This window comes from Dreissena polymorpha, chromosome 4 (genome assembly GCF_020536995.1).
Source record: "Dreissena polymorpha isolate Duluth1 chromosome 4, UMN_Dpol_1.0, whole genome shotgun sequence".
Lineage (NCBI taxonomy): Eukaryota > Metazoa > Mollusca > Bivalvia > Myida > Dreissenidae > Dreissena > Dreissena polymorpha.
The window spans coordinates 136,227,384-136,244,532 of record NC_068358.1 but is presented as its reverse complement, the minus strand read 5'-3'; the positions used below and the strand labels follow the sequence as shown (position 1 = coordinate 136,244,532).

General features: G+C 36.9%; 1 protein-coding gene across 3 annotated transcripts in view; it reads left to right on the top strand.

The window, feature by feature from the left end:
* The window catches only part of LOC127876766 (uncharacterized), a 332,105-nt gene that overhangs the window by 283,661 nt on the left and 31,295 nt on the right, over positions 1-17,149 (top strand). For 2 of the 3 annotated variants that reach the window (XM_052422235.1, XM_052422233.1), the window contains exons 1-3: positions 2,912-3,063; positions 6,729-6,883; positions 11,412-11,519. In XM_052422235.1, coding sequence (XP_052278195.1) covers positions 2,946-3,063; positions 6,729-6,883; positions 11,412-11,519 — 381 coding nt within the window. In that variant the 5' untranslated portion in view covers positions 2,912-2,945. Of the gene's footprint in view, positions 1-2,911; positions 3,064-6,728; positions 6,884-11,411; positions 11,520-17,149 lie in introns of those variants that run through there. The other variant, XM_052422234.1, reaches the window with a different exon arrangement.

The window sequence follows — 17,149 nt, the reverse complement described above, 5'->3', positions numbered from 1 at the left end:
TCGCAATCAAACGATTTCTCACTAGCCAAGAACAGTCCCAACTAAAAACAAATAATAATGCAGTTTGGGCGAAACTGTCAATCAAAGGTATAAGAAATATCTACATCTCTTCCTTTTACAAACCAAATGAAAATGATGAGGAGTCCCTCAATGAACTTTGGGCATCCATTAAACAGATCCCACAAAACAGCACTATATGGATACTTGGCGACTTCAACATGCCAAGCATCGACAGGTCATCAGAGGCACCAACAGAAACCTGCAGATACAGAAACGTATACACTAACTTCCTAGAAAACTTGGTTAATTACAACTTACAGCAAATGGTTACTTGCCCTACTAGAGGTTCCAATACCTTAGACCTATTCCTCACAAATATGCCAGCCCAAGTACACAGCACCACAACGTTACCACACCTTAGCTCCTCAGATCACGACATCATATTCCACGAAATCAAGGTTAACAGAGGTCGCCCAATTCAACCAATCAGAAACATCAAATGCTTTAGGAAAGCGAAGTGGGATGACCTCAAAAGAGACTTTGAGACCTTCTCGAGCTCTTTCCAAATAGCAAACCACTCTGATCCAAATGCTGCTTGGTCTCTATTTAAGGACGAACTCACACGCCTCAGCTCAATCCAAATCCCAACCAAACAAACAAAAATGCGTCGTGATCTACCATGGGTCAACCACCAAATCATAAAACTAATAAGGAAACGCGACCAACTATACAAAAGAATGAAAGGTCAAATCCCAGCAACCCTAAACTAGCGCATAAATTTAAGCACACAAGGTGTCTCGTCCAAAAAGAAATCAGGACTGCCTACTGGAACTACCTAGACACTGTCATCTTCTCTCAGGACTCCCAACCTGGAGGAAACAAAAAATTCTACTCCTTTATTAAGGCCAATCAAACTGAAAACTGTGGCGTCGCCCCCTTAAAAAGTAATGGCCAAACGTTCACAGACCCAAAAGTCAAAGCCAACATACTCAATAAACAATTTGAGTCTGCTTTTTCCAGACCCCAACCAATGAGTCTACTCCAGTCCTGCAAGCAAGTCCTTACTCCACCTGATCGCCCAATCATGCCCCAAGTCAATATAACTCAGGACGGTGTAGACAAGCTACTTCAAGACCTAGATCCGAGCAAAGCCTCAGGGCCAGACCAACTATCCCCAAGGTTACTGAAAGAACTTCACAGAGAAATAGCCCCTGTCCTCAACCATATCTTTCAGATTTCCCTTAAAACAGTTACTGTCCCAGAAGACTGGAAGCATGCATTAGTAGCCCCAGTCTTCAAGAAAGGTCCAAAATGTAATCCTGCTAACTATCGCCCTATTTCACTTACCTGCATAGACTCAAAATTAATGGAACATATACTCACGTCTGACATCATGTCCTTCTATGACAGAAATGACAACCTAAACCCCAATCAACATGGTTTTAGATCCAAACACAGCTGTGAGACGCAACTGATTGGTTTCACACAGGAAGTCTATGACAGTCTCGAAAATGGTCAACAAACAGATGTCATTGTCATGGACTTCAGCAAAGCATTTGACAAGTTGGACCATCATAAACTTATCCATAAACTTAAAAGATTAGGCATAAATGACCAGGTAACCTCATGGATCCACTCGTTTCTCCAAGCCCGAACCCAACAGGTCGTCGTTTAAGGTCAAAACTCTGAAAATCTCCCAGTCCTCTCAGGTGTACCCCAAGGGTTAGTCTTAGGGCCTTGCTTATTTCTATCCTATATAAATGACCTTCCTGATAATATCAAAAGCAGAACCAGACTATTTGCGGACGACACCATAGTATACCTCACAATCAAATCCTCCACTGACGCTCATACACTACAAAATGACCTCATTTGCTTGGAAAAATGGGTGTCAGATTGGTCCATGGAATTCAACCCAGACAAGTGCGAAGTACTTAGAATCTCTTGCAAACGAAAGCCAATACTCTACCAATATAAACTTCACGGTATAGACCTCAAAACAACTGACGCCGCAAAATATCTAGGCGTAACAATAACAAACAATCTTACATGGACCAAACACATCAACAACATCACCTCAAAAGCAAACAACACCCTAAGATTCATAAAACGCAACATAAAAACCAAAAATAAAGCAGTTAAAGAAAGAGCATACAAAACTTATGTAAGACCGCAGTTAGAATACTGCTCAACAATTTGGGATCCCTGGCAACAGTATCTTATCTATAAGGTAGAACAGGTCCAACGGTCAGCTGCCAGAAACATCTACCTAGATTACAGCTACACCAGTAGTGTGTCCAACATGATAACCTCCCTAAATTGGCAAACCCTTGAACAACGCCGCAAACTAAGCGAAGTCACATTCATCTACAAGATCCACCACAACCTTGTACATGTTGACCACAACCACCTAATACCAACCAGAAACCTGAACTTCCTGATACCTTATTCTAAGACGAATTTCCATGCAAATTCCTTCTTCCCTAGGAGCATTCGTCTATGGAACAGCTTACCTATCTCAATACAATCAAGCGCCAGCTTAAACATCTTTGCTGAGCAGCTTCCTCCAACCTTCAAATTCTAACTCATAGCTGTGCTTTTATCTTTTATCCTTGTATATTAGACTTATTTTTATCCTTACCTAACACCCTGATTTTATTCTGCACATAACAAAAATACTAACACTGTTTCCAGACAACGCGCCTGCTAATAATAATCGTTAACGATTGTCAGCAGTATAACATAGACATAGACATAGAAGCGGCCGAAAAAAGTTGCAAAAAAATCTATTTCGCTTTGAATGCAAAATGCTGCATTTATTTTCGCTTAAAATTGTCGCTTTTACATTGAATTATACAGGGAAACTACGGCATCATTTAGTATATTATGACCACAAGTCAACGGGGGGGGGGGGGTCTAAGAACAACAACAACAACAACAACAACATGGCGGTATTGAAATTTTCCTCTTTTATTGAAGCCGACAATTACATAAAAGATGAAGAAATAAAAACGTGCACACGTTTTGTTTTTCTGGCAAGACGTGGGTCACCGAAGTCTACAGGTGTTTTAACAGTTCAAGTCGAAGTTGTGTGCCTGTTAAATGCAGCACCTTGTGACCTAGCTTATTGTTTACACTTCTCCAGCATTTTTTAAGTTCCTGTTGACCCGCAGATGCATAGTGTGATGTCATTATGTCAATCGAGTTTGTATGATTTGGTCTGACTGTGCCTGCTTTGGTTTAAACAGCAGTTTAAACATTTTTAGCTCGGCGTTTTCGGAGAAAACCCGAGGTATTGTCATAGCCAGCTCGTCGTCTGACGTCCGCCGTCCGCGTCGTGCTAAAACCTTAACATTGGCTCTAAAATCAAAGTGCTTCCACCTACAAGTTTGAAACTTCATGCACCTTGATGAGTTCTACATACCATACTATTTTGGGGTCACTAGGTCAAAGATCAAGTCAATGTGACCTCTAATTTTAAAAAAAAATCTGACAAGCTTTCATTTATTCAAAACTGCACCCGTAGCCAATCGTTGCACCCGTTATGCGGTGCTCTTGTTCATTATTTATGACTGTTCATTGTTTGGCAACTTTTTGTCATGTTTTAAAGCCGCACACCTAAAAATGAAATACATGGCATAGTAAATTTAAGTGTAAATAAGAAACATTTTATCTATGCCAATTAGAACATATCTGGTGGTAACATGGTAGAAATCAGTCTCTTTTGCGCTTTAAAACTTAAAATTAATCGTGTTTGTCAAAAATGGACGTATACATCTAGAAATCCTACTTACGGTTTTAAAAATGTACGGTTTGAATAATAATAAATTACTTGCTAACTAGGCTATAAATTTAATTTTATCTATCTCAATTAGAACATATCTGGTGGTTAAAAGGTAGAAATCCGTCTTTTTTGCACTTTATAACTAAAAAATAATCGCGTTTGTCGAAATGGACGTATTCATAAAGAAATTCTACTTTCGGTTTTAAAATAAAAAAAAATAAAAATTACTTGCTAACTAGGCTTTAGACTTAATGTCAATTTAGCACACTTTCAAATTGCATCTATATTGATTAACATGTACTTCATTTCAAGGTGTGTGGCTTTAATTTATGAAAGTTCATACCCTGTTTAATCAATTGAGAGCTTGACTGTTTATGTTGTTGTTATTTCCTAAAAGAATGTTTACCATATATATACATCAGGCTTCCTGAAAAGGCCGGACCGCCGGTCTTGTCCGGCAAAATGCTTTACGGTCCGGTGAAGTTTCTAATATCGCCGGTCCTTGTGACAGGCCAAAAAAAAAAAAAATACCGAAAAGTCTTATACTTACAAAAAGAAAGAAAACACCCTATTACTGTATTAGTATCTCTCTTTCATGAATTTCGAGCCTTTTTGCCATTAAGAACACAAAAGCGTCACTAGTTCTGAAGAGTGCTCTCCTTTTGTTGTTTTTTTGAAAAAGTCAATTTCATTTGTCCGATATATCTATCCAATTACAAAGGTTGTAACAAAAAATTCACATGAAAAAAATGTTGTTGCTAAAGTTCTCCCATCCACATCGTCAGCTTCTGTGGTCATCGAATCAGATACAGGGCTTTTTTTCCTTCTTTGGGACCCGCCGAAAATCGGCCCTTTCCCCTCAGATTTTTTTTTCCCCTCAGCAGGTAAATTTTCCCCCAGACTTCTTTAACTTTAAATACATATTTTAACCTGATCCAGTGTAGAAAATATAACATATTGCATAATTAAATTATCTGTTGCCTTGATTTTGTTTTAAAAACAGCAAAATATGTTGAATTGATTATTTAAGACTTTCCTTATTTTCCCCAAATCCGGCGTTTCGTGTCATTTTTTCCCCCAAAATCCGGCATTTTGCGCGATTTTTTTCCCCTCAAAAAAGGCCAGGCCCTTTCCCCAAAATCAGATAAAAACCCCTGAGATAGTGAATGGGAACCAGTATTGTCAAGTCTGAATGCAACCATGCAACAGCCTCATTTTACCATGGACAATGACATTGCAAAACTGTGTGACGAAGACTCTGATTGTGATTCCGATGATGGTCTTGACTTTGAGGATGAAGAAGGCAGCATCAATCGTGTTATGTTATTTTGTTTTGAGTCTGACTAGAATTTAAAGCTGTTGTCCATCATACACTGTAATCACTAGAACACGCAAGTGTTTTTGTTTTACTTTATGAAGTGTACTTATACACAGGCTGCACATTGCAATAAATAGGAGTTAAACTTAACTTAATTCTTCAGTTATAAACTCATGTTGTTCAGTCAGGTGAAGTTTTGACCGGACAGGCTAACTTTTCCATCAGCCTGTCCAGTTGACAGGCACTTTTTGAGACTTTTCAGGAAGCCTGATACATGTACATGTATGAAAAGGTAATGTTTCTTAGATGTTTACAAGTAATCTGCTATGCTGTAAATCAATGTTTATAAATCCTACACATTTAGATCATAACACTTTAAAACACTTTAAATGAGAAAGTCTGAATCTTCTTTTACTGGTCAATCTAACTTTGGTAATTTTTTGTCATACCCATGTTTATGATACTACAAGTTGAGCCATGAGAAAAAAGGCGTAATGAGTATCCGACCAGGCGTATATCAATGTCGATGAGACTCTTTGCCTATTCTGTACATTTAATGTGAAATTGACATTAATGCTGTCCTAGAGCACAAGTCATAAATGAGTTTAACTTTTTATATAGATTTTGGTAATTTTTTTGGAAATAAAAACAAGTGCAATACTCAAAACATGTTTAAGCATAATTCATATATAGAATCTTATTGTATTTATATAATTTAATAAGATTTAGTATAGCTCACATTTATAGACTATAGAGTATATATAAGCACCTTAAATGACTTTTTGCGCATTGAAAAATAAAAAAACACTTTAAAAATTGTCCCAGTATGTAACATTACGCAATACAAATCTTAGAACGTATTTTTGATCGATTAAGGTGCATAATCTGTTCAACCAATAATCCAGTTGAGTGTTTAGTGTAAGTTTACCTTTGAATCAAAAGTAAGTCGATCAAAAGAACCTTGATATCAAAATAGCGGCCAATTGCGTTCTTATTTGGGAAAAGGGATGTTTCAAGCGAACAGCGGCTCCTGCAGGAAGTAACTGTATAGTGCAATATGCCAATAGAGATAAATGATAATCTTATGATGCTTATAAAATTGTTAAAATGATTTTAAGCGATCTCATTGTTGATGAAGTTTATAGGTAACTTACATAGACCACAGGCAGTGTGACTTAATTTTCAATTGTACAAGCAGTGCCATAACTTAGTTTTATTGCAAAATGACCTTTGTGTACTTTATGAATACTATACGCAAGAAAGACCCAAGACAGAGATACAACACATGTTAGTTGAATATTTTAAAGATAGTCAGTTCATATCATCATTTAAAATTTATTGTGTTTGCATTTATTTATACCAGTAACAAATGATAATATTACTAGATTAAACACGCCATGTGCTAAGTCAGTTTTCTATGGAAATGGTAAATACCCCTAAATATTCCTAAATACCCTTTATGGCCGAAACATAGGAGTTATATACCCTTTAACAACAATAATATCAGGTGGTAAAATACCCTTTAGACTAAATCCTTATCTGAAGCTCTGGTTTTATGTTGATATAAATATAAAGTTATTCTGAACATATTGAATGTCTGTAGCTTTATTGATGAATTGATTGTAGAATTAAGCACCAAGGATGGCGTTGTGTTTCGATTTGAAGAAATGCGTGGTTCCATGCCAATACCATTTGATGGATGTCCATTTGTGCAATTGGGAACGGAAGTAAGAGAATGCCACCATGGTCCAAATAGGAAGGAAACAAAGAAAACTCAGCCTGTAAGGTTTTCATATAACACAAAATAATGATAAGAAATTGTATTATTATTGAAAATGATTGTTTTCTGGTATTATTAATTATTTGGGTGACACCTTTACAGGCATGATTGCTTGGGTTAAAGAGAAAGTGCCAGGACAGTTGTTATGTAACTACAAGTAGTGTGTCTATTTAGTGTTCCCCATGGGGGCATGGAATTGTGTGCTTCCTTGGCATATCAATTGCTGTGCAGTGAAGAAAGTTGTTTACCTTGCATGATGTCATTTGATGTGTCAAAATAATGGAATGCAATTGGTAAGTAAAATGGAAACTATTTGTGATGTTTATATTACATGGGAAACAAGGTATAGCATGTGATTAATAATTATAATCTGATTTTTCCATTATCATATATTGTTCAGTCTATCTACCTGTTAAGGTCTCACGTTTACATATTTTTCTAAATGTTTAAAAGAAATGCTTTAAGCTTAACGTTATCGTTTAAACGGTATCTCCATGTCCCTTTTAAAAGCATCTGTGTCAAACTGAAATTAATACTTTTTCTAGAAATTATCATTCACATGTCAAATCGCGCATGACGTCACATTAAAAACCAACTGTTCTCATGGTTGTCAAACCACTGGGTTACATTCTATCTAGCTTCATGCCATAATATTTTGCAACAAAGAAAAATTAATTTATGTCGCACAATTTGATTAATTATACAACTATTTTTTATGTATAACAGTAGGTTTGACAACTTAGTCATTATTTGTTGAAAACGTTCCCATATGGGGACTTTTCCGGCAACAAGCCTCATTCGCCATCACCCACAAAATGTATGCCAATGAGAAAAAGATGGTGGGAAATTTTCCTTGTGGTCTTTATGCCGACGAGCGTCGAATTTTCAAGATGTTTTGGGGCATGATCATGCAACTAGTGGCTGGAAAATATCCTCAAATATGGGCCTTTGCCCTATGTGATAATTGTGTATACAAAATAAGAGTCTTTCAGCATCTGTCAATAAATTTGCTAATAAAATATTCCAATGTCAGAAAATAAGGAACTAAAATACATTATATTGATATTGACTGCAGTTAAAATGTTTCCGGATTTTGTAAACATTCGTTCAGCTAAACACAAAACGCAGCCATTTAAATGCTAGACCTTTAAAAACACGGTATCTGGCAGTCTGTCTGGTTTCTCTGTCTGTATTTCGTTTGGTGCGTCTGTCTGGCTTTTTATTAATTCATTTACCTATATTTTTATACATTCATCTAAGTTCATTATATATGCATGAATAAAAAATAACAGATGGAACGATATTTAACGAAGCTGAATTTGGTTATTTTATAACAAATATGTAAAAAGGTCTAATATATAAGAAATCACAGAAATATTATAGTTGTTTATTGTCAACATAACTTTACATCAACGTAAGTAAAGTCAAGAGGGTACGGATATTGGGTTTTGCTTAAGAATTTAGCAAGAATAGTATAATATAGTCATACAGTGTATTCGAGTTGAATGGCATTGTGCGATTGTGAATTAAGGTGTTTATGTGTCCAAGAAACAATAAAAACAACATCATACCAACTTCATTCATTTTTATGCCCCCTTCGAAGAAGAGGGGGTATATTGTTTTGCACGTCGGTCTGTATGTCCGTCTGTCCGTCCGCAAGATGGTTTCCGGATGATAACTCAAGAACGCTTAGGCCTAGGATCATGAAACTTCATAGGTACATTGATTGTGACTCGCATATGACCCCTATTGATTTTGAGGTCACTAGGTCAAAGGTCAAGGTGACAGTGACCGGAAATAGTAAAATGGTTTCCGGATGATAACTCAATAACGCTTATGCCTAGGATCATAAAACTTTATAGGTACATTGATCATGACTAGCAGATGACCCCTATTGATTTTCAGGTCACTAGGTCAAAGGTCAAAGTCACTGTGACCCGAAATAGTAAAATGGTTTCCGGATGATAACTCAAGAACGCTTATGCCTAGGATCATGAAACTTCATAGGTACATTGATCATGACTCGCAGATGACCCCTATTGATTTTCAGGTCACTAGGTAAAAGGTCAAGGTCGCGGTGACCCGAAATAGTAAAATGGCTTCTGGATGATTACTCAAGAACACTTATGCCTAGGATCATGAAACTTCATAGGTACATTGATCATGACTCGCAGATGACCCCTATTGATTTTCAGGTCACTAGGTAAAAGGTCAAGGTCACGGTGACCCGAAATAGTAAAATGGTTTCTCATGGATGATAACTCAAGAACACTTACGCCTAGGATCATGAAACTTCATAGGTACATTGATCATGACTCACAGATGACCCTTATTGATTTTCAGGTCACTAGGTCAAAGGTCAAGGTCACGGTGACTCAACTTAGAAAAATGGTTTCCAGATGATAACTCAAGAACGCTTACGCCTAGGATCATGAAACTTCATAGGTACATTGATCATGACTCACTTATGACCCCTATTGACTTTCAGGTCACTAGTTCAAAGGTCAAGGTCACGGTGACTTGACACAGTAAAATGGTTTCCGGATGATAACTCAAGAAAGCTTACGCCTGGGATCATGAAACTTCATAGGTACATAAGTCATGACTCGCATATGACCCCTATTGATTTTCAGGTCACTAGATCAAAGGTCAAGGTCACAGTGCCAAAAAACTTATTCACACAATGGCTGCCACTACAACTGACAGCTCAAATGGGGGGGCATGCATGTTTTACAAACAGCCCTGGTTTTGAATTGCCACCACAATGGAGGCTGTATTCCATAACATTTTGAGCTACAAGGACTAAACATCTTACTAGAATACATTTTTCTTCAAATATCAATTGTCAATATCACAGTTACCGGTACATAGAACATAGTACATAGAAGGATGCTTTGTTACTCCGATCTAAAGAAAAATCACAATTATTTGGATGAATTGCATTCGTTTTATTTCGGCCGATAAGACTCCAAATTTGAAGTTAATTTGGGTACATTTGTGATGTTTTATGTATTCAAATGTAACTTATTTTGAACATCAGTTATTTTGCAAATGATCACGCAAGGAGTATGAAAAAACACTGAATTGCTTTCCATTTGTAAACTGAAAAATATAAATGATATTCTGGTAAGAGATTTTCATGACAGTTGAACAAAATCTTTGACAAGCTATTAAAGACGAAATAAGATGTCTTCTTATTAGTTCATGAACTGCTTAAGTTTGTATTTTGCTTATTTACTGTATATAGTGTGTTAATTCTAATATCAGTACACTCCAACACCGTTATTTCGAACACCTAAAATCCGAAGTCACCGTTATTTCGAAATTTTTTTCGGGTCCCGATTTCGGTTCTTCTTTGTTTAATGTAAAATTTCATTGTTAATCCGAACTTCGTTAAACCGAAGAAATCGTTAATTCGAAGTGATTCTGTCGGTCCCAACACTTCAATTCGCACCTATTTATCAATCTTTAATCCGAAGTCAAAACTGCAAAACACTGAGCAAAATTTCACACCTTTGTCGTCTGAGCGTGGCCCGTCAAAAGCCGATAATTACACCTTTGTCGTATGCAGGTAGCGTGTAAATTGGATAATTTGTGCTATTCTTATATTTTATATGTTCTATAATTAGAGGACAATAAAAAGAAGAAAAAGAGTCGTTTATTTTATTCCTCCGTTTGTTATAAGAAGAAATCTATTGCTATCTGACTAGTTTACGTTTTTAAATAAAACAATTATTAATAGTATCGTGTAACAGAACCATGCGAATTCCACAACGTTTTAGTTTTAAATAATCAATCAAAGAAGTCTTCTGTCAAATGTTTATTTTGAATTATCGTTAATCCGAAGTTTCTTTAACGGTCCTGACAACTTCGAAATAACAGTGTTGGAGTGTATTTGCTTCAAATTTCACTGTTAAACCTGGAAAGAATTTATATTGATGACCTGTTCATGATATATTTCATAAACAGGATCCTTCATTTTATTTATGCAGAAAAGGTCAGCTATTCACCCGGCATTGGTGTTAAATAAGATTGATGTGCAATGGTATTTCATTTTTTATGCCCCCGGTAGGGTGGCATATAGCAGTTGAACTGTCCGTCAAGAAGATAGCAAATTGATATTTGGCATGCATGTGTATCTCATGGAGCGGATTGGAGCTGCACATTTTGAGTGATACAAGGTCAAGGTTATCCTTCAAGGTTAAAAAAATCCAAGGGAAAAAACAAGTTTTAAAGGGATATAATTTCTATTTATCATTTGGCAGGTACAGACCATTTTTACAAGTAAAGTAATATTTTTTAAAGGGATTTAATTAAAAAAAATAATCAAAGCAGCGCAGTTTCTGACAAACACATCCCTTGTTTTAATTCAAGGGAATTGTCAGACAGGCAGCAGGTATTTAAAAAAAATGGAATAACAAAAGGATAATTTTGTAAAATCATTATTATAATTTAAGTAATCTTATTGTCTTGTCATGAATGCATACAAATTGTACATTTATCCAGCTGTTGTTACGTTTTGTTTGTAGGCAGCTCCTGAGGTTCAGATTATCACCAATCAGACGTCTATAGCAATGGAGGAAGTGGCACCCGTAGCCGTTAGCGACGCTAAGCAGCTGGCACCAGAGAGAACTAAGGTAATGTCACTGAAAGAAAAAGAAAAAAAGTGTATGATTATTCTTGCCCGCACAATTCCTGCTTATTTTCAGCATGTGTGAAAAAAAAATTGTGCAGACGATATCCTTTTATTAATTTTAAAGCTTCTAAATTTCACTCCATGTTTTTTTTTTACAGTAACACTGAAAGTCAAACAGAATTAGCACTGCAATTTGCAGGTTGACAATATTAAAAAAATTTCATTAAAATGACATGTTTGTTAAAGGGGCCTTTTCACAGATTTCGGCATGTATCGAAGATTGTCTCAGATGTCGGCCAAATGGGTGACTTGGGCGAAATTTTCGCCAAACATCGGCTAATATTGCCTTTATTGAAGAGAAAAATGAAATTCATTTGGCCCTATTTTTCAAGTAAATCCATAAACAAACAATACCTCTAAAGCAGCATCACATTTAAATTCCAGCAAACACAATTTATTTCCTCACACCCAATAAAAATAAATTCAAATGAAGTCAAATCTAGTTTTAACACATTGCATCCTCTATGGAGCTAATGTATTAATGCTGTATCTGACAGTACTGCATGCTGCCGGTAACGTAGTCTACTAGTATTGATCAATGCCTTTTGGCCATAATTGCCACCTGCTGGGGTGTTACAAGTTTACAGTTTTAACTCCTAGAAATCGCCCCAACATCAAAGAACTTTGATGTCTACAGTCTTCTGACAGCATTGACAGCTTGCAGTTTTTAGCTCGACTATTATATATGAAATATATATAGTGGAGCTAACCTACTCACGTCGGCGTGAGCGTCTGCGTTAGCGTTGGCGTCTGCGCTAGCGTGCAAATGTTAAATTTTCGTACTACCCCAAATATTTCCTTTGTCCCTTGACATATTGCTTTCATATTTTGCATTCTTGTTTACCAACATGATCCCAACCTATAAACAAAGGCAGACAACTCTATCAAGCATTTTGTTATAATTATGGCCCCTTTTCCACTTAGAATATGCAGCAAATGTTTAAGTTTGCGTACTGTCCCAACTATTTTCAATGTCCCTTGACATATTGCTTTCATATTTTGCATACTTGTTTACCAACATGACCCCAACCTATAAACAAGAGCAGACAACTCTATCAAGCATTTTGTCATAATTATTGCCCCTTTTCCACTTAGAATATGCAGCAAATGTTTACGTTTGCGTACTACCCAAACTATTTTCTATGTCCCCTGACATATTGCTTTCATATTTTGCATACTTGTTAACCATCATGACCCCAACCTATAAACAAGAGCAGACAATTGTATCCAGCATTTTGACAGAATTATTGCCCCTTTTATATTTAGAATATGCATATTATTGATAATTCTATGTTAAAGTTTGCGTACTACCCCAAATTATATTTCCTATATCCTTTGACATATTGCTTTTATATTTTGCATAATTGTTTACCAACATGACCCCAACTTATAAGCAAGAGCATACCACTGTATCAAGCATTTTGACATACTTATGGCCCCCTTTACACTTATATAATTGAACATTTTGCTTTAATTGCCATAACTTCTTTATTTGGTATCACATTTTATTATTACTTTCACAAAACAACACTTACCTGAATAATACAATGGATTCCAACCAAACAATACCCCACGCCCCTACCCAGAATCCCTCCCCCCCAAACCCCCCCCACAATTTTTTTTTTTAAACATCATCTAATAAAATACCACACCCCACATTATACCCCCCTCTCACCCCCCCCCCCCTACCGCCCCCAAAATTTTTGTTTTTGTTTAAAACATCTAATAAATTACCACACCCCACATTAATCCCCCCCCCCTCTCCCCCCCTACTTTCCTCCCAAATTTTGTATTATTTTTCCTTTTTTGTATTTTTGAAAGATCGTGTAATAAATTATTGAATATGATTAATTTCCCCATGATGGCTTACGTTATACTGTCAAGCACTCGAATAGTCGAGCGCGCTGTTCTCTGACAGCTCTTGTTTAGGGATTGGTTTAATTGACATCATTTAGAAACCATGTTGTGATTGAAAAAGACTTGTGTATTTAAATGTTTTTTTAGCTGAACTGGCCAGAGGCCAGCGGGGCTTATGTCATGTTCCTGTGTCCGTCGTGTGTGTGTGCGTCCGTCCGTCCGTGCGTTAACTTTTTCTTTTAACATCTTCTTCTTCTAAACTACCTGTCCAATTCTGATGAAATTTCAAATTATGCTCCTGGGGTCAAATTTATCCCTGCCCTGGGGGGTCAAAAAATTGAAAATTTGCTTATATAAGGCTTATTTTGTGAAAACTTTAAAAATCTTCTCGTCCATAACCATTGGGCCTAGGGCTACCAAATTTGGTATGTAGTGACATCTTATAGTCCTCTACCAAGTTTCTTCAAATTATGCCCCTGGGGTCAAATTTGACTCTGCCCCAGGGGTCAAAATGTTGAAAATTTGCTTATATAAGGCCTATTTTGTGAAAACTTTAAAAATCTTCTTGTCCATAACCATTGGGCCTAGGGCTACCAAATTTAGTATGTAGTGACATCTTATAGTTCTCTACCAAGTTTCTTGAAATTATACCCCTGGGGTCGAATTTGACCCTGCCCCGGGGGGTCAAAAAATTGAAAATTTGCTTATATAAGGCCCATTTTGTGAAAACTTTAAAAATCTTCTTGTCCATAACCATTGGGCCTAGGGCTACCAAATTTGGTATGTAGTGACATCTTATAGTCCTCTACCAAGTTTCTTCAAATTATGCCCCTGGGGTCAAATTAGACCCTGCCCGGGGGGTCAAAAAATTGAAAATTTGCTTATATAAGGCCTATTTTGTGAAAACTTTAGAAATCTTCTTGTCCATAACCATAGGGCCTAGGGCTACCAAATTTGGTATGTAATGACATCTTATTGTCCTCTACCAAGTTTCTTCAAATTATGCCCCTGGGGTCAAATTTGACCCTGCCCTGGGGGGTCAAAATGTTGAAAATTTGCTTATATAAGGCCTATTTTGTGAAAACTTTAAAAATCTTCTTGTCCATAACCATTGGGCCTAGGGCTACCAAATTTGGTATGTAATGACATCTTATTGTTCTCTACCAAGTTTCTTCAAATTATGCCCCTGGGGTCAAATTTGACCCTGCCCTGGGGGGTCAAAATGTTGAAAATTTGCTTATATAAGGCCTATTTTGTGAAAACTTTAAAAATCTTCTTGTCCATAACCATTGGGCCTAGGGCTACCAAATTTGGTATGTAGTGACATCTTATAGTCCTCTACCAAGTTTCTTCAAATTATGCCCCTGGGGTCAAATTAGACCCTGCCCTGGGGGTCAAAAAATTGAAAAATTGCTTATATAAGGCCTATTTTGTGAAAACTTTAGAAATCTTCTTGTCCATAACCATACGGCCTAGGGCTACCAAATTTGGTATGTAATGACATCTTATTGTCATCTACCAAGTTTCTTCAAATTATGCCCCTGGGGTCAAATTTGACCCTGCCCTGGGGGTCAAATGTTGAAAATTTGCTTATATAAGGCCTATTTTGTGAAAACTTTAAAATCTTCTTGTCCATAACCATTTGGCCTAGGGCTACCAAATTTAGTATGTAGTGACATCTTATAGTCCTCGACCAAGTTTCTTCAAATTATGCCCCTGGGGTTAAATTTGACCCTGCCCCGGGGGGTCAAAAAATTGAAAATTTGCTTATATAAGGCCTGTTTTGTGCAATCTTTAAAAATCTTCTTGTCCATAACCGTATGGCATAGGGCTACCAAATTTGGTATGTAGTGACATCTAATAGTCCTCTACCATGTTTGTTCAAATTAAGCCCCTGGGATCAAATTTGACCGTTCCCTAGGGGTAACAAAATTAAACATATGCTTATATTGGGCCCATTTTGTGCAAACTTTAAAAATCTTCTTGTCCATAACTATTGGGCCTATTTCAACCAAATTCGGTATGTAGTGACATCTAATAGGTCTCTACTTAGTTTGTTCAAATTATGCCCCTGGGGACAAATTTGACTCTGCCCCGGGGTCACAAAAATGAACATATGCTTAAATAAGGCCTATTTTGTGCAAACTTTAAAAATCTTCTTCATAATTATAGAGCCTAGGGCTACTAAATTTGGTATGTAGTGATATCTAATAGTCCTCTAGCAAATTTGTTCATGACTTGCAGATGACCCCCTATTGATTTTCAGGTCACTAGGTCAAAGGTCAAGGTCACGGTGACCCGAAATAGTAAAATGGTTTCCGGATGATAACTCAAGAACGCTTGATCATGAAACTTCATAGGTACATTGATCATGACTCGCAGATGACCCCTATTGATTTTCAGGCCACTAGGTCAAAGGGCATGGTCACGGTGACCCAAATTGTAAAATGGTTTCCGGATGTTAACTCAAGAACGCTTATGCCTAAGATCATGAAACTTCATAGGTACATTGATCATGACTTGCAGATGACCCCTATTGAATTTTAGGTCACTAGGTCAAAGATCAAGGTCAGGGTGACCCGAAATAGTAAAATGGTTTCTGGATGATAACTCAAGAATGCTTATGCCTATGATCATGAAACTTTATAGGTACATTGATCATGACTCGCAGATGACCCTATTGATTTTCAGGTCACTAGGTCAAAGGTCATGGTCACGGTGACTCAACTTAGAAAAATGGTTTCCGGATGATAACTCAAGAAGGCTTACACCTAGGATCATGAAACTAAATAGGTACATTGATCATGACTCGCAGATGACCCCTATTGACGTTCAGGTCACTAGGTCAAAGGTCAAGGTTGCGATGACTTTACACAGTTAAATGGTTTCCGGATGATAACTCAAGAAAGCTAATACGCCTAGGATCATGAAACTTCATAGATACATTGATCATGACTCGCAGATGACCCCTATTGATTTTTAGGTCACTTGGTCAAAGGTCAAGGTCACAGTGCCAAATAACGTATTCACACAATGGCTGCCACTACAACTGACAGCCCATATGGGGGGCATGCATGTTTTACAAACAGCCCTTGTTATATTTTGAGATGATTATTTACAAAGAAAGATGCTACTATTGTATTTGTTATAAATGTGTGAAAGGCTCTTAAGAAGGAACCAGAGATTATTAACCCTTTACCAAACACTAACAGGATTTTACAGGTTTGTAGCTGACGACTTTATAAATAATTGTGATAAAAGGAGAAATTGCTCAAGGTGAGCAATTACTCCTTTTATCACAATAATTTCTTCCCTACCTGATCATTTCCTTCAGATTCCATTACAATTTAATTGTCATATGCAACCTCTTTCAAACTGGGAATGTCCAAAATGTGTCGTTAAGGCATTTTGATTCATATGGGTCTTGTGAATCTGTTTCAAATCAAATGCGTAGATTTGATCTTCAGCATCTAAAAATATGTGAAATAGAAAGAACGACAATATCTTTTGGAGAGATAAATGTACCTACGTTATAAGCAAAGGACCTGTGCAACAATTCCCGGGCTTTTAAGTCTGTTTAGTTAACACGGTAGTAACTTTGTCCATATATAAAAATGCTCACCCTTCCAACTTTAAACCCCCAGTGGGACGAGGGATAGAAAGAGGAAGTCACATGCTTGAGTACATTTCAACCCATGCGCATTGCACGTTTTT